Source organism: Colobus angolensis, unplaced genomic scaffold, assembly GCF_000951035.1.
Source record: "Colobus angolensis palliatus isolate OR3802 unplaced genomic scaffold, Cang.pa_1.0 Scaffold431, whole genome shotgun sequence".
Lineage (NCBI taxonomy): Eukaryota > Metazoa > Chordata > Mammalia > Primates > Cercopithecidae > Colobus > Colobus angolensis.
This window is the reverse complement of record NW_012117722.1, coordinates 2,566,007-2,592,231: the sequence shown is the minus strand read 5'-3', so window position 1 is coordinate 2,592,231 and position 26,225 is coordinate 2,566,007. Positions and strand designations below refer to the sequence as shown.

Sequence of the window (26,225 nt, the reverse complement as noted above, 5' to 3'; positions counted from 1 at the left end):
GGGGCTCTGTTATTATTCAAATAATTTGTTTCATCTGCACCAATATGATCCCCTGGTCAAGAAGGCTGGACCATGAACGTTTATGAACTTCCTTTATGGATGTTAATGGCAGTCATAAAGCCCGTGCTAAAAGGCTGAGTGGTGTCTTGATGGCTTTTTCCAGTGCCCATACCTGAGGAAAGGAGAACGTGCCCCAGTTTCTAGAGCAGAGCGTGCCCTAGCTCTGGCTGAGCCAGGATGGGGATGGGGTGAAAGTTTAAGGGAAACTTCCATTTTTTCTAGTGGTCTATATTGCATAGTAAGCTCCATGAAAAAGGCAAGGTTCGGGGGACCATAGAGAAACAGCTTGTGTTCCAGCTCATGGAAGGTCTAGAGGAGATGATGCTAAATGCTGTTTGGAAGAGTGAGGAATAGTGAATGGAATTCCATTGGCATGCCCTTTTTCTCTTGTTCACACGGCTCACTATTCCTCACTCTAAGCATCAGCTCAGAGGAGAACAAAGCGTTATCTTGCTATTGCCAGCTTCATATTTATAAACCATTTGGCTTTAGATCAATGTGACAGAATGGTTGCTAACACAGATATGCATTTTTGCTCAGGGAGAAGCAGGATTACCAGGAGCTCCGGGTTCACCTGGGCAGAAAGGGGATAAAGGAGATCCGGTAAGAAAAAGATAAATACTGATGGGAAAAACGGGGGTTTTGTTAAAAAATGACTTAAAAATGTGTTCATCTCATTTTTCTATATTCCATACCAATATATGTTTTATAAAAGGCTATCAAATATATCAAATACTATATTAAAATGCTGATTACTGAAATAAGAAAGACTATCAGCATTCTAGTCTGCTTTTGAATTCATATTGGTAGGCTGGTGTGAACTTTGGAAAGATCTGGAACTGCAAGTCTTTGTACCTATAAGCTCTAGCAAAACTGTGAAGCAGGAAAGTCTATTTTCTAGCTGTGCCCTAGCCTTCTTTAGCATTCCCTTCCCCAAATCCCTGTTGAACTCTTGCTTCTCTTGTCTTCTGATACATCCCCACCAGAGATTTTTCTGTAGCTCCCTACCTTTTTTTAAACAGCCAACTTTTCTTGAATACTTTCTGCGTATGCAGTATGTTGCTTAGTGTTGTAGAGCACATAAAGAAGAATAGGAAATATTCCATGATCTCAGTGATTTTACTTCTAGAAAGAGATCGTGGAAAATTACAAGGCCGTATGTGTTAGGTGCTGTAGGAGAGTTGCAAGTATCCTGGAGAAACGATCTGGGGAGCTAGGGAGGATTTAATGGAGGAATGGCCAGTGGACTGGACCTCTAAGTGTGTAATTCTAGGCAATATCCCATGCTTAGAGATTTGTCTTTTCCTTCTCCCAACACTCAAAACTTAACTGTAATGTTTCCTACTCTTTTGAGTACATCTTTTGTCAGCTAATCAAGTAAATGAATGTGCACTGTTAGAAGTTCATTCTGTTTTTGTAATCTCTCCAAGGTAAAATAGATTTTAATTCCTTTCATGCCTTAACTTGGGAAGTCCATGATTCTAAATTATTTGTATAATCTAGTTGCCTGCCCCCCCACTTCAAAAAGACAGGAGACAGAAGTCTGAGAAATGACTGATCCCTCAAAACTTCAACAAAGCTAAAGTCATTTGTTCCTGAAGGAATGTATTCGCATTGTACCTTGCATGGGAACTTCTGACAACTCAGCAGGTGTTTGAAAAAGATTTTTGAGAAGGGACAGGCCGTTTATTAATGCTCTTTAAAACTCATTCTTGGGGTACCTTTACTTTAAATATCATTTTATGAAAATTCAAAATAATTGAACAATATCTGATTCTAAAGACCACTTCAATCAAACTAAACATACAAATCATTATACCAATAGCAAATATTTGTTTCATGGTTACACGTACCAGACACTAAGAAGAGTGTTTTAGATATGATATCATACTTGATCCTTACAATCACTCTTCATGTTAGGGATTAGTATTAGCATTTCACAGATGGAAAAACTGAAGCTTAGGGAGGTTAAATTATTGCCCAATGCCACATAGCTTGTGGCCAAACTGGGATCTGAACCCAGTAGGTCTGTTGACTACTCATAACCAGTATCCATTTTTAAGGCTGCCACTATATTCTAAAAGCAATTCAGTATTATGTGTCTGTGTTCTTTGATCAGGTACTTCCACTTGCAATATTTTACTCTTAAAACATCATTTAAAAATACCAGCCTAATATCTCTATCCTCATTTTACAGCTGAAAGCCACACATAGGTAAAATGATGTGCCCAAGGTAACACAATTAAAAGGACTCAGAAAATGGAAAGATCTCTGAATTAATCCCAACTCTTCTATGGTTAGATGGTGAATTTGGCCAAGCCACTCAGACTCTCCATACTTAAGTTTTCTTATCTGCAACGGAAGGTGTTCTCATTTATCTGTTCTGCCTATACTATAAAGTGACACAAAAATGCCTTGGAAAAAAATGCATGCAGCTTAATTGTTGTTGGCTGTGATTTATACACATTCACATACACATTTCTTAACTTATCTTTTCACTTCTTTGATTTAATCAATTCTGTCATATTTAAGATTGCTGGCACAGCAAGAAATTTCCTGTGTTGCTTTTCGGAAAAATACCCTGCCCACTAAAACAAACAAACAAACAAAAATCGATGTCAGAAGTACAGTTTTATTTGAATAATTATTTTAAAAATCATTAAATCTACTTTAAATTCTTTTTTAAAGATTAGGTGCTTAGTCACTCTTGTTAGAGCCTATACCCTTTAAGGATGCATTTTCCCCCTCTGTTCCCTTTAATCATAAATAGACATCTCTCACTTTAACATTTAAATATTTTTCTTTATTCATTTATCCATCAACACCTATTTATTGAGTTCCTGCTATTATAATAAAAAATGTGCCAGACGTTGGAGCCTTAGCAGTAATAATAAAATATAGGGCCTGCTCTCACCGAGTTTACAATCTTGTGACAGTTTGTTCACAGAACATTCTCTCCTTCTATAGAAGCTAAAACCAGTAGAAAAGAACTAGGAAAAATTAATAAAAATGGATAAATATTAGCCAATTTATTGTATGTCAAATCTATAAAATATACAAAAATACACCTTAGAGTTACAATGCATTATATGACTTCTCATCTGTGGTATGTTTTAAGAATAGTAACATTTGTTTTAAATTCCATGAGAATTCCTAATGGCAAGAGATTTTAGTGGCAACATAAAAACAGCTGGAATAAAAGAAATTTATAATCTACACAACAAATAATTAATCTGTATATTTCCTTTATCTTTTTGATACATGCACCCACATTTGATTAAACCAACGTATACTCTGCCTTGTAAAAATGACATTAGATGACCATGACCATGAATGCATTCTGCCTTCCTGGTACTTCAAATAAACATGGATGCATTGCTTCAGTTTAAGGAGTGGAGAATGAGTTTATTTCTGCTCCTACTGCACTATGTGATCCTGCAACTTCAATGTGCAATAAGTAAAGAAGGCTTTCTTTCGTTTTTGATTCTGGCATGTCATTGTCATTATTAGAGCAGGTGCACAAAATAATGCCTACATAACTTGAAGATCGAAAGTCATTTTGCTCTAAGGCATATTTAACAGTAAATTTTGTGAAATGATCAGAAGTGCAATGTTATTAAGGGAATCAGATGTTGTTCTCAAGTTTTTCTTTTTGATCTGTAAGCCCAAGAAAGAATATTTAGAGGAGGTAGAACAGTATGTTGGAAAGAGTACCACTCCAGAGCCTGAACCACTTAGGATTGAATCCTCTCCACCTCTTACTTGCTTTGAAAATTACCCTTAATAATACCTAGCCAGTGGTTGATTGTGAAGAAGGCATACAATACAATGTATATACAGCACTTAGAAACTGGCATATGATAGATACTCAACAAATACATGTTTCCCCTGCTTTCTTACCCACCATGTAACTATTTTAGGTTGAGTTTAATTTCATTTGTGGCTAGATGAAGAATAAAGAAATCTTCATTTGTGAGATAATCCCTTAGCATTTTCAATGTATTAGATGTAAAAATGTTGAGTTATCACATGCTTCAAAAGATTACTCATTTACTTGAATAGTTCATTCAACTCTGTAACTTTTATTTACAATATTGTCTGACCTTTTCTGGATACAACGTGCTAGTTTTTGTTTTGTTTTGTTTTGTTTTTTGAGACAGAGTCTTGCTCTGTCGCCCAGGCTGGAGTGCAATGGTGCAATCTCTGTTCCCTGCAACATCCGCCTCCCGGGTTCAAGCGATTCTCCTGCCTCAGCCTCCTGAGTAGTTGAAATTACAGGCACCCGCCACAATGCCTGGCTAATTTTTATATATTTTTTAAAAGAGATGGGGTTTCACTATGTTGATCAGGCTGGTCTTGCACTCCTGACCTCAGGTGATCCACCCACTTCAGCCTCCCAAAGTGTGGGATTACAGGTGTGAGCCATTGCTCCCAATCCAATGTGCTGGTTTTTAAAATATATTCCTTGCATTGTTTTACTTAGATAACGTCGATTAGAAGCCATCCAGACACAATTATAATTTACTTTTTCTCATTAACTATATAATATTAGTCTTTTGGTGCATTTTACTTTTGGCCCAATGTAATAAAGTGAGAAAAGATTTGAGAATACAACTTCCATATCTCTTTCAAATTATGTATCACTACATTACAGTATTTCTAAAGGTGTTAAGATTTTTATTAATATTTTAATTGACACATAACAATTATATATATTTATGGAGTACAGTGTGATATTTTAATTCATTTATACAATCTATAGTAATCAAATTGGGATAATTAACATGTCCATCACCTCAAGTGTTAATTACTTCTTTGTATTGGGAACATTCATATTTTTCGCTTTTAGTTATTTGAAAATATACAATAAATTATTGCTAACCATAGTCACCCTATAGTGCTATTGAACAGCAGAGTTTATTTATTCTTTATAGCTGTAATTTTCTATCGGCAACCAACTTCTCCCTATCCCCACTCCCCACTGCCCACCCTTCCCAGCCCCAGTAACCATTATTCTACTCTCTACTTCTATGAGGTTAACTTTTTAAACTTCTGCATATAAAGGAGAACATGCAGTATTTATCCTTCTGTGCCTGGCTTGTTTCACTTACCACAATGTCATTCTGACTCATCCATGTTGCTGCAAATGATGGGATTTTATTCTTTTTTATGGCTGAATGTAATTCCATTGTGTGTATGTTTGTGTATGTATATATGTGTGTGTATAAAAAAACATTTTCTCTATCCATGTATTCATTGATGGACACTCATTTTGATTCCATATATTAGTGATTGTGAGTATTGCCGTAATAAATACAGGCTTTCAGTTATCTTTTCACCATACTTACTTCCTTTCCTTTGGATACATATCCCGAGTGGGATTTCTGGATCACATGGTAGTTCCATTTTTTTTTTTTTTTGAGGAATCTCCATACTGTTCTTCATAATAGCTATACTAATTTACATTCCCACTAAAAGTGTGCAAGAGTTCCCCTTTCTCCACATCTTTGGCAGCATTTTTTTTTTTTTTTTGTCATTTAGATAATAGCCATTCTAACTAGGGTAAGATGATATCTCATTTTGATTCCAATATGCTCCTCCCTGATGATTAATGTTGTTGAGCATTTTAAAATGTATTTCGTGGCCATTTGTATGTCTTCTTTTGAGAAGTGTCTATTTGGATCATTCACCCATTTTAAAATCAGATTATTGGGGGTTTTGTTTGTTTGTCACTGTTGAGTTGCTTGAACTCCTTATATATTGTGGATATTAATCCCTTGTCAGATGAATACCTTGCAAACATTTACTCCCATTCTGCAGGTTGTCTCTTCATTCTCTTGATGGTTTCCTTTGCTATGCAGAAGCTTTTTAGTGCAATATGGTCCCATTTGTCTATTTTTGCTTTGGTTGCCTGTGCTCTTGGGATTGTATCCACAAAATCTTGGCCTAGACTAATGTACCAACGCATTTTCCCTACATTTTCCCCCAGAAGATTCATAGTTTTGGGCTCTACATTTAAATTTTCAATCCATTTTGGGTTGGTTTTTGCATATGGTGAGAGATAAGGATCTAGTTTATTCTTCTGAATATAGTTTTTCCAACACTGTTTATCAAAGAGACTGTCCTTTCCTCAGTGCACGTTCCTGGCACCTCTGTCAAAAATCAGTTGGCTGTAAATACATGGATTTATTTATGGGTTCTCTATTGTGTTCCATTGGTCTGTGTGACTGTTGATGACAATCTAAGGTGTTATGCTTTGAGAATCCTTACTTTAATGCAGCAGATTCATAGAGAAAAATTTTACTCTTATTTATACATATACATTATGAGTTAGACAATTATTCTGAATAATCATGTAAGCAAATCCTGTCCCACCTGAGCCAAAACCCACTAGCGACTTCTTGTCTCTCTTAAGATAAACCCCAAAGCTCTAACCATGAGCTACGAGGCTTCACATAACGTGTAGAGCTTTCCCCTACCTGACTTCTCCCTCTCAAATTGTCTCGAACCCTCTTCCCTTGTTTATATTTGCTCCAAGTCCTTTGTACCAATTATGTATGCCTGAAGTGTCCTTGTACATATCCACCTGGCTCTCTTCTTCACGTCATCTAGGTCCTTGCTCAAAAATAACTGTAAAATGAAAAGGCCTTCTGGCATCTCTGTATAAAAAGCATCCTTACTCCCACCTCTATGCTCTTACTTTGCTTAGCACTTTTATTGCCACCTGACACATTATCATCCTACATCTATTTCTTTTCCTGTTGGAAAATGAGTTCTGTGAGCCTATACATAGAACAACACATAAATAATAGGAGCTAAAAATATGCTGAATGCATGAATGAACACTATACCTCAAAGAAAGTTTAAATAATCAACTCAGCTATTTCTAGAAACTGTAAGTTCTCCTTCCTAATTGCCCAGGGAACTCTTCTGAACAAGGCAAAGATTCAATTTGCAAGGAAAGAGTTAAATAATATTATATTGTTAACTATTGTTCTACTACTTTTTTTCTTTTAAAAAACAAAAATTATTTTCACATTGATTTAATCAGGTTTAGCTTAGTATTGCCAAGGTAATGAAACATCAAAATTATTTTGCAAAAAGCTAGAAGTTTTGGCAAAACTTAATATGTATCTTTATTTACGTATTTTCTTATCCACTATGATGGTTTATTAATATGATTTACTACTTTTTATTTTTTTATAAAGATGATGATCACCTCTCATGGAATAATGCAGTTTTAAGTACTACTGCTTGTATTTAATTATCTAATTGTGATCACTATTCTGTAACAGGACACCTAATCAAGCGATTTTAACCATGCTCTCTAACACTAAACTCTGTACAACATTATTTGAAGAAATAATTAATACTTTTCTTTCATTTAGACTCAATTATAATAATTTTCTGAATCTTTTAATTTTCTTTTGTTAGCAAGACTAGTTAGCAACCTAATTCCTTAGCAACTGCATTACTTTCTCAGTTCTTTAAGACCGTTGTTAATAACTTCACCCATTTCAGAGCTGAAATTCTCTCAGAGTTTTATAAACTATCAGCTCAATGTTAATGTTCCTGAACCTAAGGGGAAGTGTTATCTGAGCTCCATTTTGGGAATAATTTTCCAGTTTATTTTTGTATTATTATCTTCCACATCTCCAGTTAATTTGCCAAAATGTGTTGCCTTTATGAAATGATTGCTTTGCTGATATGCTTTGACAGAAAATCAAAACAGTTTAAAATGGAATAAGTTAGCTTATTTGACTTCTTAGTCAGCGACTGGTATTGATTTTTTTCAACTTCTCCTGCCCTCTAATCTCACTATAGAGGCTTCCATTTTGAGTAGTCTAATATGCTAACCCAGAGATGATGAGTAAGTTTCCCCTCATTTTCTTTCCAATCTGGCATTACTCATATGCCCATTCTGTACCCATACCACAACAATAAAAATTAATTAAACCAAAATATGTTCGTAATTTTTTAAAATAAGGATTACATTCTCTTAGTAATAACTTTACAGAAGTGGGATTTAATATTATTCTTTTGATTTCTTTTAGTATATCAATATAGGAAATAATAATGTTCCTTTATCCTTTCTAATCCAATTGAATATATTGAAGTAATTGACAGGTCCTTCTTTGATCAGTTTTACCCAGTTTGATATAATCTCATGTAATCTGCAGGAATTCACTTGAAGGTGAAATTTACTCGTGGGTCTTCATCCGAAATTAACAAATAGTATCATATAATAGTATCATATAATAATGGCATTACATATTCATAAAATTACAATATATTTCTTAATTTCTACCAAGTATTAGTGATATAGAAACTCATTCAGAAAGTTTATATTATTTTCCACTGTTTTTTTTTTTGTTTTTTTTTTTTTTGAGGCGGAGTCTCGCTCTGTCATCCGGACTGGAGTGCAGTGGCCGGATCTCAGCTCACTGCAAGCTCCGCCTCCCGGGTTTATGCCATTCTCCTGCCTCAGCCTCCGGAGTAGCTGGGACTACAGGCGCCCGCCACCTCGCCCGGCTAGTTTTTTTGTATTTTTTTAGTAGAGACGGGGTTTCACCGTGTTAGCCAGGATGGTCTCGATCTCCTGACCTCGTGATCCGCCCGTCTCGGCCTCCCAAAGTGCTGGGATTACAGGCTTGAGCCACCGCGCCCGGCTATTTTCCACTGTTTCAAGGATAAATTTATTGGACTGAATTTGTGATAGTGCTTTTAAGGAAGCCATACATGATCTATAGACTTCCTTGCACCTGTTTTTCCATCCCTGTTTGGCAGTTAAGTGGAAGAGCAAGGAAGCTATCATTGGATTGACCCAGCTTTGGGGTTTTTCCTGGAGGATGTAAAGGAAAGTCAGGCACACTAAATGAAACAAATAGGAATATCTTAGAAACTGAAATTTCATGACCTACTTGAATTGAAAGCATCGGATAAGATGTAGCTTTTAACTCATTTAAACTCATTTATCATATTAATTGAAGTAACAGCAATAGTATTATTCCTTGCTTTTTGTAAATGTAAAAGAAATTACAAAGCTGAATTACATATTTCTGTGTGAATATGTCTAGTTTTAGCTATGATTAGCACTTAGATATTTATGAATTACTGATTTATTACAATTTATTATTTTGGCTTGTGGGCAATATGAGGAAGGAACTTGAAGCACAAACTTTGGTGCATGCAAAAGCAACTCATGTAGGAAAAGGTAGATTCTCTTTGACAACATTGGTAATTAACGCACCTCCTAAAAGTAATCTCCTAGTAAGCATTTCTGTATTTTAGGGTGCAGTTGGTAATAAAGGTGAATTTGGTGCTCTTGGAATTCCTGGGGAAAAGGTATGATCAAAAAGGTTTACTATTTGATCAAAATGTATGGTCATTTTATAAAGTTGTGTCAGATAGGATAGGAAAATATACAGAACAAGTCCTGCAGTTCAGGGGTAAGCAAGCTGTGGCCCTATAGTAGGGCTGTTAGAACTCTTACTGTAGGATTTTGTACATAAAGTTTTACTGGAACACAGCCACACTCATTTGTTTTTGTATTACCTAAAGCTGTCTTTGTGCTTCATGGCCAGGTTAAGTAATTATGGCAGACTGTATGGCCGACAAAATCTAAAATTTGTTGAAAAAGCTTGCTGATCCCTGCTCCAGAACATTGGCCGCTATTCTCTTAGCCCCAGGGCTTCTTAAATTCACCATTTTATATATCATATGGTGTCTTAATGTGTGTTTCACTGCAGACAAAAATTAGGTAGTTTATGTAAACATTTTATATATAGACTGTAAGAGATACTATAATTAAAAATAGAAGAAATATATTTCAGTCTATCAGTAAAATGCTATACTGTAGGCTATAGCTCATAAAATGATTGATTTTTATGTTTCTCCTCTAACACCACAAAGATGCTTCCAAACAATTCATTCACAGGAAGTTACTGTTGCTGTTTAGCGCCTTATTCAACTTCAGTTTTTGTAGAATATTTTGAAAAGTGTTGTATTTGTATATTAAACTACAATCACCTTGGCATGTTTTCACATGTTTTCACTATATATAGGATTATATATATAATCCTATATTAATATTAATAACTTTGCTAAATTTTTAAAGTTCTCAGATGTTGATGCTAAGAAAATTCTCTTCTTTATGAAAATAAGCTTAATAGAAGTTTTTGTAGCATTCTAGCTGCACTGAGTATCAAGTGAGTTCATTGTGTCTCATTATCTAGAAGGCCATGACCATTGCAGTTTTATTCACCTAAAGTTGGCACAGGAATAACTGAAGCTAAAGTGGTAGGAGGTTCAGAGGTTGTCAGGCAGATATTTTTTGAGACCTTCTTAAATGTGTCTCTGGTATCTGACTGCTTCATTGATGCTACTTTTTCCTTTCATAAATTATTCAGTCTGATATGCAAATTCTTGACTTGTATAGGAATATAACTGTTGGACTCAGCAAAGTCCAACAAACTCTATTGCAAAATAATACCTTGCTGCAAGTTGATATTTATTTGGGCTGCTATCTTCTTGTTTAAGCTTACTGATGTCGTTAATTGACGATTCTTCATCATAAATAAAAGCTTCTTTAAATACTTCTTCAAAGGTCTAATTGTTTAAAAATATATTTTCTCTAGAGAATATTATTTGATCACCTAAAGAGATGCTCCAATCCAAATTGTCCTTGTGCCCTTATTCTACCAGTCTCTAAAATGCATCACAATAATCTGATTGTTTAGATTTCAGATCATTGGGAGTTTTTGAATTATTCTGAACATGGGAATCTTTTTTAAAACACATGCAGAATCACTGAAGTGCTTGAACTATAAAACAGATTGCTTGACTTTATTGTGGGATGTAACGTGAGACTTATATACATTTACATAATAAATTGCGGCATAGCAGGATAGCATTCCCTTTGATTACTTTAAGACAGAATTTATCAAGGTTGGTATAAAATAGCGTTAATTTTAACACTCCAAAATGACATCCCTTGGATCCTTATGTATGACAACCAGGTGCAAACTGCTACTGATTGGCTGTGGAACAGGTTCTCAACTCCTGAAAAGGTGATGTCCACAGACTGACAATGTAAGGACTAGATGAAGCATTCAGTAGAATCAATCCTGTCAAAAGTTGATCAAATGAATTGCAATCCAGGGCCATGATAGTAAGAAAATAAGTCTAGAAAGTTAAGTATGCAAGCCGAGAAATTCTCTGGAAAAAAAGAGAGTTTCTTAGAAAAGAGAGGACATTTGGGGCAACACAAAGGAACTGGAGCAAGTCAGTATTACAGAGACAGGCACTACTCAGAACTAAAGATTTTTTTTCTTGTCACAGAAGTCCACTTTTGTAGAAAGAATCTTGTGTAATGATCCATCTTATATTTCACTTAAAGTAAAACTTTAGTGAATATAAAGGAATATACTGATAATCTAGTTAGACGAAGTCATTCTGAAAACCGAGATCCTCAGCCCTTGGTGCCCATTTGGTCAAAATGGTGATGGAGAGGGTCTTGCAATATCAATTAATGAGCGCGTCTGTGTGAAGACACTGTTCCCAGCGAACTTAAGAAGCTAATATCGGAAAGAAGCAGCTGTTTTTACGGTGTTCTAAAACCACGGCAAACTTGTCCTGGCAAATGCTCTCTCATATTTCCTCAGGCAGTTTTCTTCTGGGTCTAATTTACTTGAGTTGCTCTTAAGGGGTCTCATAGACAATTAGAGAATTCACGTAACTTCCAGTTGTGCTAAATATGGTGGCAGATTACATTTTGCCCTTGGTTCCTGGATGCATGCATCATCAGAGACCCTACTTAGTGGTTAATATCTTTCCAATACCTATAGAAGCACTGAGTCTTTGACCATTTTCTTTTCCCAAGGTCTCAGTCCCTGGTAGTGCCAGCCATGCTTCTAACTTGTCACTTCATGTAGCTGTTAAAGGGGTGTGACACTCTTGAGTGAAACAAATGCCACCTCAAGCGTGTTTTTCTCACTTCTATAATCCACAGGTTACCACTGACTTAAAATAAGTCTAATGAATGTATACAAAATGAAAACAAGAAAGTTACTAACATTATCTAACAGTGGGTTAATAAACTGTAAAAAAAAAAATTTTAATTTCAAAATTTTAAAATCATACTCGTGAGGTTTATGTTTGAGGTGAAATATTTCTGTTATTTTACAAGAAAAATAGTTTGTCAGATTTTTCTAAGTAAATTTCCAAAGAAAAACGATCAGTTCTTAACATGTGGGTCACCTCAGGGCTTTGTATTCCACATTTGCCTCAATGTGAAATAAGTGCATCTTCCAGAGTAACTTATCCAGCATCCCCTTAACTTTGACTCTGCTTGTCAGCAGTTATAATTCTTTGTTTTGTTTTGTTTTACATAAAATTCGGAGTACTTAAGAGTACTGTTTAAAAATAAATAACTGAGTTGTTTAACTGTCTCACTTGGAGCAAAAACATATGTACAATACCATAGAACATATATCTCAGGTCTAATATTCTCAAAGTGAAGTTTTTTTCTAACGTTAATATTGAAGCTAGGAAACTGATTTATATTAATGGAGTGAAGCATATTCTGAGCAGTATGAAGTATTAATTTGTACATTAACTATACTTTACACTTACATCAATGTCATACTGCAATAAATTAAGTGATTTGCATATAAATCACATTATTCTAAAATAAACCTACACTTTGAAATTTAGCTAGGTAATAGCAATAAATTTTTTTAAGTCAAGACTCTGAACAATGTATTAGTATACTGTGGTGGTATTTTTCCTCTAAGACCAAGGAGAAAAATAGTACACTAAAAAACACAATTTTACAAAATGTATTTATGGAATATGGAGTCATGAGGACCCTGAGGATGAAGTATAGCATTTAGTTATGTTCTTTTGTAATTGTAATACTTATCACCCAGTACAGACTTGCAGTAGGCATTCTTAATCTAATATTAGCTCTAATCTAATAAAGTCTTACTGTTAAACATTGCAGAAAAATAACTGTCCCCTTTACATTTATTAAGAATAGCTATGATTTTGCCTAAGAGATTTGGTAAGTGTTCTGTTATGAGTTCATTTAGGAAAATCAATTCTGTGTAGCAGTGTTATTAGGTAGCTGGCGACTTCTGGTAAACTTGGATGGACAGAAGCCTCTGTCAATCACAATGAGTAAACTGGATGGTTCTATTTCCAAGAGAAGTGAATGACTCTAAGCATATGATCACATGCATGCAGCCATACACACACACACACACACACACACAAACACACATGTTCACACCTTCCATCCTCATAGTATGAAGTAGGAAAATGAGATAAAGATTTGGACACTATGAGCAAATTTTGCCCACTTTGCCCCCAAAGATAACACTCAAACCATGTTTGTTTTCATTACCTGAATACTTCAAACAAAAAATTGCCTCATTTCATACTTCACTTATGTATGTAAACATAACAGATATATTTCTCAAGAAGTGGGGATTTTTTTCTAAATAGGAATAATTATTGTCCAGTAATCTTATCCTAATAATGTGACAATAAAAATTGAACATAGAGCCTAATTTATGCTAAAACCCATATTCTATCTACTAAGTTACTTTAAATTTGCCCTAAAATGCTTATTTTAATAGGAAAAGTTTTACTAAGTCAATTTTTCTCCCCTTGGAGTAAGTATGAAGTAAATCATAACCATCATTACTTTACCATGCTAATGTTAAATACTCAGGGTTAGACTGCCTGGATTTGAATTCCAGCTCAAAATCTTACTCTCTAATTTAGAGCATGACACTTGGTCTCTCTACATGTCAGTTTTCTCTTTTATAAAATGGAATTATATTACATCTACTTCTAGCTTTATCTTAAGGATTAAACAAGATTATTCATAAAAGGGTCAGCACCTGATATATAAATATTTGGTAAACAACAGATATAATTTAACAATAAACAGTTTGATGATTCTATTATTCTAGCCTTACTGTGGGACCAAATTAGAACTTATTTGAAGGAATTTATACACTTCATCTTAGCCAAAAGGCCAAGAAGCAAACTTATTGAATTTATATTATTTATTCAAAATATATTTATAGGAAAATGTTAAAGTCACATATCTTATGTAACCTTGACCTCTTAAAACAAACTAGATGTTAGAAAACCAATGAATTCCTCACTTAATATAAATACATACAAGAATATAAACTTTTAGAATAGTAATAATAGCAGCCATTTACTCAATAAGTGTTATATGCTAAATGCTATCAGGAGCCTTCTTCACATTATTTCATTCAATCCTTACAACACCCCTGTGAGGTGAGATTTATTGTCACTATTCCACAGATTAGGAAACAGATCTAGAGACAGAGAGGAAAAAAAAATAGTAAAGTCAGGATTTGAACCTCTATCCATGGAAATCCATAACTCTTGCCCCTTTGCCATATTGCCTCATCTGGATAGTTCCTCAAATACTCAGATTTCATCTACACAAGCAGGTCTGAATTAGATCTTAAATTTGTTTGCCTACCAATTTAGTGAGTGAACTGCAGTTTGCTTTGGACATTCTGCTCCAAGGAGGGCTGTCTGTGTCTCTTCCCTTTAAATCCATGGACCCCTTTTAAACTGCATCTGACCCTAGAGATTCTGACTCCCCCACCTTCATAAGATTGCATTCACCTATTAAGAATCATTATGCAATTCACAATGGCAAAGACTTGGAATCAACCCAAATGTCCATCAGTGACAGACTGGATTAAGAAAATGTGGCACATATACACCATGGAATACTATGCAGCCATAAAAAAGGATGAGTTTGTTTCCTTTGTAGGGACACGGATGCAGCTGGAAACCATCATTCTCAACAAACTATCGCAAGAACAGAAAACCAAATACCGCATGTTCTCACTCATAGGTGGGAATTGAACAATGAGATCACTTGGACACAGGAAGGGGATCATCACACACCGGGTCCTATTGTGGGGAGGTGGGGAGGGATAGCATTAGGAGATATACCTAATGTAAATGACGAGTTAATGGGTGCAGCACACCAACATGGCACATGTATACATATGTAACAAACCTGCATGTTGAGCACATGTACCCTAGAATTTAAAGTATATATATATAAAAAAATCATTATGCATATGGTTTTTCACCGAATGAGAGGGTTTTGTTTAGCTTTACCTTCTAAAATAATTATTACGCAAAAAAAATTTGCTTGGTTTCCAAGTACAGATGACATTTGAAGTGTGTTTTCAAACTTTCCATGCTTGACTCTCTGGAGATTCTTAATCTACCCTGCATGCCCATGTCCAGGCAGCTCTATCATGACCACTCTCCAGATTAACCTTAATGCAACACCTAATGTGGAAATTTTTTTCTTTACATTCTCCACCAAATAAATATATATATATAATTTATCAAAACCAAAAATGTTTAACTTAGTACCATGACTTTATAAAAATATAAAATAAATCAACCTTCTGGAAGTAAAAAAAGCTGTATGCATTAAGGCACTTAAGAAGTACATCTGATAATATGATGAGAGAGTGGCCAAGCTGCGTGTCTTAAAAATAGGTGGACTAACTATCGTCATTATATGAGGATATGCTTTGTATGATGGGACTTTTCCCCATAAACTCTGAAGCCCTCCATCACTGCAGTGAGATGAGACTGAATGAGCAGATCCATTGTTCCCTAACAGTCTTTGTGTTTCTTTTCTGCTGGAAAATGAAATGACTATGATCTTTGAATCTTGATTTTCCCTAAAAAGACATTTTATGAGAAGACTGCAGCTTCAGAAAATAAAGGCAGATGCTGTTACAGTTTATGTAAGTGCAGACAAGGCCAGTCATTGTTGTGAATGATAATGAACTTTCTAACAGTGCTGGTCCAGATGTGACATTAATGCTTCAGAGACTCAGAAACTTACAGGCATGTAGTATAAAAGCTAGAGAATTTTTAAGCCATTTGGCTTCCTCTCTATATTTCTAACCTCACCTAATTTTTCTGTGGACATTCAGAATTAAGCTTAATTTTAGACTTCCTAAGTTTAAAACATAATTTAAAATGCCTAATGGCATGTGACAATTTATTATAGAAATTGAGACCATTAAATGAGGAGGAAAAAAAGACAAATTAGCTTTATTCTGACAATGGAATACTTCCTGCCTATGAAATTATTAGGCTTTATAAAACAAGAGTGATCTCTACTTTAGAGAAAAATACCTCTTAAGCAGAGAATCATCTGTATATGTGTGTAATTTGGAAAATTCTCTAATGAGTGAAGGTATAAACAAATCTACACACAGGATGGAACTTTTAATCATAAATAGTATGCATAGAAAAAATGACCACAAAGAAAACAGTTTTGTAAGCCTACTTGTTGGCTTCACTTGTTAAAGGTACGAGAATAAAACTTGAATTATCAGTGAAAAATTGTTGCTTTTATATGGAATAATTGTCATTTAACTGTCTTATCTATAAACATATATTGATACAATACAGCACTAAAATAAGCAGAAACATAAGAAGGACAAAGGTAATAGAAGGACCGGAAAAAGAAAAAGAAACTTGTTCACTCTGCAGTTGATTTTATTTCTTAATGGTTTCTTATTCCCTTCTAATGCCTTCCACTCACACCCCAAGTAGAGCAGTTGGCAGGGAACACAACAGATGGATGACAAGCTCAACACATGCCATGTATCTGGCAACCAGGCACTTGACTTTTATTTGTTAAACAGCCAGATTTCAAGAACCTAGTCTGCTAATGTTCCTATTTGGTTTAATGTACTACCAGCTTCCAGCACATAAATATTAAATATTGCCATAAGAAAGCTCACACACTCTCTGTTTCTCTGTGTAGTTTAGTGGCTAATTATTTTATTCTTGGTGTAGATGGCTGAGATACTGAACAGTGCATTTAAAGACATAACTGGTATTTTATAAAGACATCTATGATTTTAGATATTAGTTTCCTTAGAGTGGCTCTATCTAAAGGAGCTTTTAGTCAGACACATCAGAGACTGCCAAAGTCAGTGTAAGGTATTGAATGAACCTGTTAGGGAAGACTGGAAGGTTTGAGCAGACAATCACAGATGATTGGTGTCTTTCTTTTCTATCTCCATCACTGCATTTTCAGATTATTAAACTCAAAACACATGCATTTTTTCCATGAATTCTGCTGGGTCAGCAGGCAAAATTACAGCTTATCCACTCTACTCACATAGCACTTTATTTATACCACCAATATAGTGTGTGTCTATACACCCTGCTAAAGTGTGAGCTCCTGGAATGGAAGGACTTGGGGTCTGTCTCATCTCTAATCCCAGCAACTGACCCAGCATATGGTACCTGGCTGATTCTGGGTAAGTGTTTGTTGAGTTGTTCAGAATTCAAGGACTTAGCTCCAAACCAGAAATAGGTAAGAGAAATAGAGAATGACTGTTAAAAAACTTTGCTGAGGAAAGATTGGGAAAGGCCCCCAATGCCAGCAACACTCGCGTGAAAGTCCTTCATACTTTCTACAGAAGCATAATTTAGGGAAACAAGGGAATTTCTTCTTGCACAACAAAGTTTACAGGTATTGCTTCCTAGAATTAAATATAATAGAAGTGTGTGTATCTCCAGAATTTGCTTGCCATTTTCTTATGGAGAAAATATGCTCTTCCCCCTCTCTCAAACACAAATATTTAAGTTATATTGCTTTCTTTTTATCCAAACTAGATTTGATGATCTCCTAACTTTCTTACAACATTGTTAGGGTGTGTTCATTCTCCGTATCTTCATAACCATTTACTTCAGAGCTAGAGATAAGTAACCAATGGCTTCCATGCATTTAAGGTCCAGTAGAAGTAACTGATGTGGACTAGACCTATAAAGTACTCATCACAAGGGATACTCCAGGCAGGAAATAGTTTGCAGTTACTGCTATCTCATTGTCCTCAATTAAGAGCTGATTGACGACACTGTCCTTCTCTTTAGGTCTTAAATCATCTTTCACTTGTTAGAATCCTCTATTCAGATGTCAGTCACTATACTTCAGATATTTCGGTAGAAGATTCACATTAAATGAGTATTTCTGTAGTATTTTTATGAAGTTTCAAGTTTTTTTAAAAAACTGTCTTACAGTTAGTCTCACAATACAGTGAAAAGCCCAAACACTTGTGCTGACACTTTGAGAAAATCATCACAGTTACATAGGAGCCCAGATTTTGTAGTGGGTTCTACAACATTGACTAAGGCTTAATTCCCCAGCTTTGCTATGTACAGGAAGAAACTTTTACCTCTCCAAGACATTTCAAAATTACTTGGGTTTTCTTTTTGTTTTTTATTTGAACAACTCTTAGTACAACTTGTATTTAATTAATTTGAAAAAGGATTGTAAAATAACATCCCTTTGACAGGAAAACTTAAGGGTAGTAGTTGATTGCAAATGTAGCGTATGTAAGCAATTTAGTTTTTAACAAAAGCAAGTTGTATTAATAGAAGTACAAAACTGTATAGTATCCAGAACAAAGTGTGTGTGTGTGTGTGTGTGTGTGTGTGTGTGTGTGAGAGAGAGAGAGAGAGAGAGAAAGTGAGAGAGAGAGATGATCTTGTTCTCTATTCTGTGTGAGTAAGACCATTTCTGGAATGATGTGCTGAGTTCTGAGTGCCACATTTTAAAAGGCATGACTGACCAGTGTGTGCCCAGAGAACAGGGACCATAGTATTAAGAGACTCCAAACTATCATTTGAAAAATTAGTGGTTTACTGAATAGAAGGCTTGATAGTGGCACAAGGGATGTCATGCACAAGACCTATAACATTTATTTTTTCTGTGTAATTGCAGACAGAAGAAACAAGACTGATGGGCAAAATACGGGGAAGGTTAATTTGGGTTCAGAAAGCATTTATTCAGTAACCACACAGTGAATTTTTTTTTCTTTGCTCTCCACTATGCAAATTAAGCAGCAAAAGTACTTGACTTTAAGCTTTAAATAGAATCGGTGCCTCATCAGATTCTTTGGTGGAGTTGTTATACGTAAGTGCATGAATTTATATTTGCCCTTATATTTAAGAATGCCCATCCTGCTTGTTTTGTAGACATATGCACCTTATATACCTATGTACACACATATGTATACACACTCAGGATAGTAGATTTTAAGACAGTAGATGTTGAGTTAGCTACCACTAGCCACCCATACATACATTACTATGATCAAGACATGTATTGACTCATAAGAATAAATAATAATAGGATCTCATTCATTTAAGATTAAAGTTATAAATTGGCCTTATTCTGAGCATTAATGTGATTAAAATATCCCCATGGATTAGCTGCATTAAGGATTCAACAAATATAAAGAATTCAAAAAGTTTGAGATTTTAAACTCTATGCTATGTATATATTTTTTAACTTGGTAATTTATTTCTTAGAATGAAGTCCCAAAATATAGAAGGAAAAAATTCTCCCCTTGAAATAAAAGGACTCAAACTGGATATCTGAAAAAATTAAAAATATATAGGTTTTTAAAAATTTCCTGAAACATTTAATGGACTGCCAACAGTTTAAGAATCATAAAATATTTCAATTTCTAAAGATTATGGCTGAATAAAGCAGGACTATACTCAGTAATGTAGAAGTCACATTAGTAATACACAAAATCAAAATCAGATTTACTTTTTTCTGCCTGTTTTATTGGTTTTAGTCCTAGAATCCTGGCATTCCCCTTATGATATTTCTTCTAGTTATTTCATGCAATATTCAACTTAAGTAAACTTTCTTTTAATAAATATGAACTAATTAAAGGGGAAGTATTGATATATTTCAAGTGGACATTAAATTCATATAGAGGGTTATGCTCCTAGAAAACTATGCTCTAAGTAAAACGATAGGTCAATTTTTTCAATGCAGAAATATTATAATAGGATCTCAGACGTTTTAATCAAAGGCTAAATGCCTAACTGTAAAAAAAAAATCATCGCAAAACTAGTCAAAGGCTAGTTATTTGCAAATTTTTTGTTTACCTGCTTGCTTTATCTGTATTTGCTTGGTCTCATTAGTACTAGGTTTGCAAACTATAGCCCTAGGGAATGTGATTTTTTTTTTTAATCAAATGTCCTCCAGACAATATATATTTCCCACACAATAAGAAATACATTGCTTCCATTGTCAAAAGAATCAAGAAAACTAATAATAATTTATAGTTTATGACTAGCTGTGCTTACTATTGAAAAATATGCAGTGATTACAAGGAGGTAAAATTAAATCCTGTGATCAGTTTTTCAGAAAGCAACCAGCTGATCCTAAACTTCACCTAACTTTGTCCTAAGAACTTCTCAAAGAGGTTATTTTGAATTTTGGAAAGAGTACTTTTTGGTTGTCCTGTGAAGTTAAAGACATGCTACGTATCATAGTAATAACTCAGGCAATGATACTATCAGCAGCAACCTTAGATTTCACCTGCTTTATATTACACATATTTATTACCTTGTCTTCCTGTAGTTTGAATTCATACCTGAAAGGAATACAAGTCCTTTCATAGAAAACCCTATAATGAAAAAACATTCCACAGAAATAGATTTTTGAAAGTTATCGTTTCTATGGGAATCATTTATTGTGATTTTCTTTCAATAATGAACTAAAGTATTGATTGCAAGCCAAAGAAGAAGCATCTTATTTCTTCCTTGGACTGAAATTTTGAGGAAGGAGAGACAGCGGGAGTTCAGAAAAGAAAACTAATGTATACCTTCCAGTAATTTTAGGAGGATATTTATTTTATGAATAGAATTAAATTTGCCCTCAAAGTGCTTGTGGCACCTAGAACTTTAAACTTGGGTGTCAGAGGGAGCATAAAGAAAGACTTCTTCTGTTGACATAAGTTAGGTTTTAGATAAACACATTTCCTATGAGATAATCAGGGATGTCCACTGAGTTATCATTGAGTCTAGAATTATGTTTATAAAATACATTCAGTCAAGAAAGAGCAGAGACCATTTAATGCTGGCCACAGGAAAACACAGTATTTTAATTACAACAATCCTAAAGCCAGTGTCCATTAAAGACATATTCTCAATATCACAGCTTTAGAGAGTTTTGGTACTCTCTAAATTAACAGTGGCCCAATTAACAGTGGCCCAATTAACAGTGCATCTAGGTGTAACCCTAACCTGACATATGGCAGGGTAGGACTTTGAGTGCCAGTATTTAGAGCACCTGGTGCATGAGTGGGCCGTGAGCAAAGAAAAAGAGGAGGTACCATCACACCTTTTTTTTCCAAAAAAGTATTTTTGGCAGTGTATACCATATTGGCATACTTGAATGGATAATATGCCATATCTCATGATCATGTGTAACTAGTAATATGATATAAAACATTATATTGGATCAACTGATGAAAATAATCTGCCCCTTATGGACAAGTGGACATACTTCTGTGATGAGTAACAGGCGCTTCATTTCCATAGACTGTTTCCTGGCACCAAATACTTAATGTGTTTTCACTATCACTTTATCAAATGATATTGGAAGTTTCTAATGGAGTTGTGTGATGCGTGAGGTCTCAAACTATAACAATTTGTTTAATGATAGAAATGTATTTATTATATAGATAAGTCGATTATATTTTGTTGATTCTCTAACATTTAATTACATTTAGCAGCAAAGTTTTACTTTAGTGTTTACTATATGCTATATACTGTGATGATAGCCTGATAGCCGTTATGCTGTAGAATACTTTGATAATTTAATCTAATATAAGAAAAACCTCGGTCTTTAAAATAATATGTGTGCATGTATGTAGCTGTACATCTCTGGTAAGAACCACTAAAACTTTCTTTAAAATGTGTTAATTAATGAAATAATGAAAATCTCCTTAGATTTAGACAAAATATTGCTATTTTAAAGTTTAAAGATATGAATTTTTCTTCATAGATTTTGAATTTTGCTTAAATAATTCAAATAAATGATAATTAACTGCTTTCTAAGGAATGTTTAAAAACTGTTATCTTATAAATTAATTGTAAATATTTGATAGAAATAAAGCAGTTCCATGAAATTGTTAGTGTATTTTGAGCTGTCTAAACCTGGAAACTCAGAAGCCAAAGTAAATTCCTATAAGAGGGACAGTTCCTAAAACTCCATTGAGAATACACACATCCTCCCAGGAGTATCTCATTCTAGCCTGTGTGATGTTTACAAATCAGACTTTTCAAAGAGATGATCCCAGAATTCCAGCAATGGAAACTGATAGGCATCTGTCTTTCTACCCAAGACAGAAACCAGATGAATAGAAAGAACTAAAAAGTCTTCCAAGTAATTGCTTTATGTTAAATGGCATTGGGTATGTATTCAAAATTGATCTAATGGCAATCAGCAGATGTGGATAAGAAAGTAAAACATGCTTGTACATATATAAGAATACACACACACACACACACACACGTATAAATATAATATATATAGTGAGAAAAAATTCTGATTTTAGGCAAGAAGTCACTTAAAGCCAGATTTAAATCTTTTTCCAAAGACAGTGTAGGGAGACAGCAAGGTATGCAGAGTTGAAGTGTTTGGGCTCAAATTCCAAGTCTACTGCCTATTACTGTGCAATGACCTGTAAGAAGGTCATTGAGGCAGTATTATCTGCCTGATGGTTTTGTTGTCAGAACAGGAGTGCTTGGCCCATAGAAAGCAGGATGTCAGACTTCAATATTATTCCCAGAAGTTTCAAAGAGAGAAAATGAAATGAGATACTAAATCCCATGTGGAAACAACATAGGCTGTAGGGGACCTCAGTCCCAATCTCAGGTAAGTTACTAGTTGGGTGACCTTTGACATGTTGCCAAACCTCTCAGAGCCTCCATTTCCCTATTTTAAAAATTTAGGTTACAGTCCTGGATTTGGGAAATAAGGAATAGATGGAAAGTCCCTATGCATGATGGATATTCCACATTAGGCTACCTTTCCCCACAACACTAGAACTGTTTGTTAAAGACCACAAAAACATCTATGTTCATATATCTTTATGGATCATAAACATTATTCTGTGTACTTCTTTTAGGGTGAAAATGGTTTACATGGTGCTCCAGGATTACCTGGTCAAAAGGTAAAGAGTTGCTGAATGTTTCATCTGAGTTAAGAATTTTAACATGTTAAAAATAAATTTGCATATAATATTCTGAAATTTTATTTGATTAAGCTGAATTCACTCAAAGACTTTTAGAAAGCTATGAATGTCTTTTCAAAGAGAACTCGTGGAAGCAATCCCCTCTTGAAGGGACCATTCTAGGAGGAAGCTTTATCACAGAGCTTTAGTAAGATGCTTCTCCAAAGAACTAAATGATAGTGCTTTCTGGGAAACGTGGAAGTGTACATAGCTGCTCTAGAAACGTTTCTGCTTTTATTAGTCAGAGTCTAAAATGTACAATAGAACAAATTGTACTTCCCTTGACTGGTTTTGGTTACCTCTTGCTTATCTTCTTTTTTTTATCTCCCAGATAGAACTAAACATAATAGTTACAATGACATAAAATATTAAATATTACAATGATGCTATAGACAACTATCTCTTCAAACATATTTTTCTTTCAGAACAAGGGATTCCTAATAAGTAATGATTTTTGTATGGGCCAACCTGCCTCTTTCTGTGCCTGGTATCTTTCTCTTTACCAAGGGGAACTTTCTTTGTGCCCCTCTACTGTGCAAGGGCTACTTTCTTCTTCTGGGAAGAAGCATGGTTATCTGTGACAAGCATTACTGCAAACACAGAGACCATTATATTCCAGTTTCTTGGAGGGATGGGGAGCCACTTCAGGTGGGGCCAGCTGTCGTGATACCATCCAGATAATCCTGCCACAGGAGAGAGCATTATTGATGTAATATTAGATGCCCACCAAAGCCAAGCATATCATTTCTACGCTCTGGAGATGTTTTACAGGTTTTGGCAGCAACATATCACAAGTTACTATGCATGTAGGTTTTTCTCTATAGCTGAAAATACCATTTAAAAAGATATGCATTTATTTATAGTTACAGATTGTGTTCAAGAATTTATTTACTTGGCCCAGTAAAGATAATAAGATTGAACTGGCAGCAATGAAATGGCAAGCTTCTGAATTTCTTCACAGCAGCTCTAGACAAAACCCACTGATACAGCATGTGCTGCATCTGCGAGTCGAGTTGCAAGCCAAGGGATGTGCAGATTTATCTGCTGGGAAATAGTTTTGGACTTTCCAGCAGCTGTTTGTGGTGGCTGCATCATGCTGACATTGTGACTGATGTATTGGAGGCGTTTAGCAGCTTCAATGTCAGCTTGAATTAACAGATCAAGTTAAAGTCTATATTTTAGGAAAAATGGTAGAAAAAAATATAGACCATGCATTCAGTGGTAAAAAGCAATACCTAACAACTGACATATATTCTTTCCTGGTAACTTTTAGGGGGTAAATGAAGCAAAAATAATTATTTAATTAAATGCATGTAACACACACAGTTACACACATATTACTTAATCATCTAATTATATTATCTAATTATGTATACTATTTAATTATATAATCATATACATATATGCAATTATGTGGGTATATATATAAAATAACATACAGACTAAATATGTATGTATATATGCATGCACATTTCTATATAGTAAAAAGCTGGCATTCCTTTTCATATAATTAGTATAAGTTTTATATACCAAGGGTCAACTTGTTGAGGCATTACAGAAAAAATCTAGAGATCAGAAACCCTCTATCTCCTGTCTCTGTGCACTCAGGAAGTGCTTACTAAATGCTTCTTATGCTCAAGGCCCACCAAGGGTGGAGAGATGCACATGACCCATTCCCAACATTCACTTGCTGGCTGTGTTGTCATGAGTGCCTGACTCAATGAACTTTTGTTGAGTGTGTGAATGAAACATCAGTTAAAGGCAGAAATAAGCTTGTCAGATCAGAGAGGGTGTAGATGAAGAAAGGGAGACGTACACCTTTTAGTATAAATATGCTGATTGAGAGCCAACAGCGCTCCAATCACCAATCTTCTTTCTGTGACTGAGCCAGGATAGTGGACAAGGAAAAGCATAGCACTGGTGTCGAAGGGAGAGCCAGAACCCAAGGGTTCAAACCTGAACTCATTCATCATGAGATACTCATCAGAATGGTATTCCATAGGAGTCAGCTTTCTAAGAAGGCTATTTCCACTTAATCTAGTAAAATAAATAGTAATACTAAGAAGAATGGCTAACTTAGTCTTTGCCAGACACTATGAGGATGTGTCAAATTCTCAAACCATTGAGGAAGATAGTATTATCATACTTATTTTATACTTGAGAAAATTCAGGCTTATCAAGATTAAATTGTCTTGGAAGTAGTGAAGCTGTAGCTTATAACTTAGAAAATGGTTGCTTTAGTATTTAGAAATATTTAAATCTTATGTGACTTAATATTGGTTTAGAGCTTACATGTTAGAAATGGTTATTTATAATTATTGATTTTTTAATTATTAGAAACATCATTTTATTGTAAAAATTGCATGTGTTGTAAGTATCATTTTTATTACTATATACATTTTATTCCTCTTCTACAGGGAGAGCAAGGTTTTGAAGGCAGCAAAGGAGAAACTGGTGAAAAGGTAAATATCTCTTTTTACTTTCACACCTGTAAAAATAAATTGTGTTCCTGAAAGTGTTTTGAAATAGAATATTTAACTTGTTTTGTGCATTCCCTATAAGCAAGTTAATAATTTTATAGACATAACTAAAATATTTGTTTCAATTAAGGTAGAGTAAATATATTAATGATTGCCAGAAATCTTTCTAAACTTATTTGGATGGTATTAATAGATATTTCTAGTTAAATTTGTTTGATTGATATGGAAATGATTTAAACATTTATAAAGCATTATATTTTTATATTGTGAAATCATTCACTAAGTATCCACTTATTTAAATAAATGCTTTGTTTATATGTACACCTGGTTTATCAGTGGAATTTTTTCCTGAAGGAATAAATTAGAACAACTAACTGTAAAAGTCAGGATCCCACAGAAAAGAGATGGCATACTAAAACTGGAATAATTTCAAAGAGTTTAATAAAAGCACAGTTTAAAAAGTATGGGCAAGGTATAAGAAAACCACAGGGATTGTGCAGTATCCCAGGTCAGGTTACAGCAGACTCCTTAAACA

The 26,225-nt window shown here is 34.6% G+C and overlaps 1 protein-coding gene across 1 annotated transcript in view; it reads left to right on the top strand.

Moving 5' to 3' along the window:
* The window catches only part of COL19A1 (collagen, type XIX, alpha 1), a 339,364-nt gene that overhangs the window by 68,603 nt on the left and 244,536 nt on the right, over window positions 1-26,225 (top strand). The window contains exons 9-11 of the mRNA XM_011957047.1: window positions 601-663; window positions 23,106-23,150; window positions 25,628-25,672. Of these exons, the coding sequence (XP_011812437.1) occupies window positions 601-663; window positions 23,106-23,150; window positions 25,628-25,672 (153 nt within the window). The remainder of the gene's footprint in view (window positions 1-600; window positions 664-23,105; window positions 23,151-25,627; window positions 25,673-26,225) is intronic.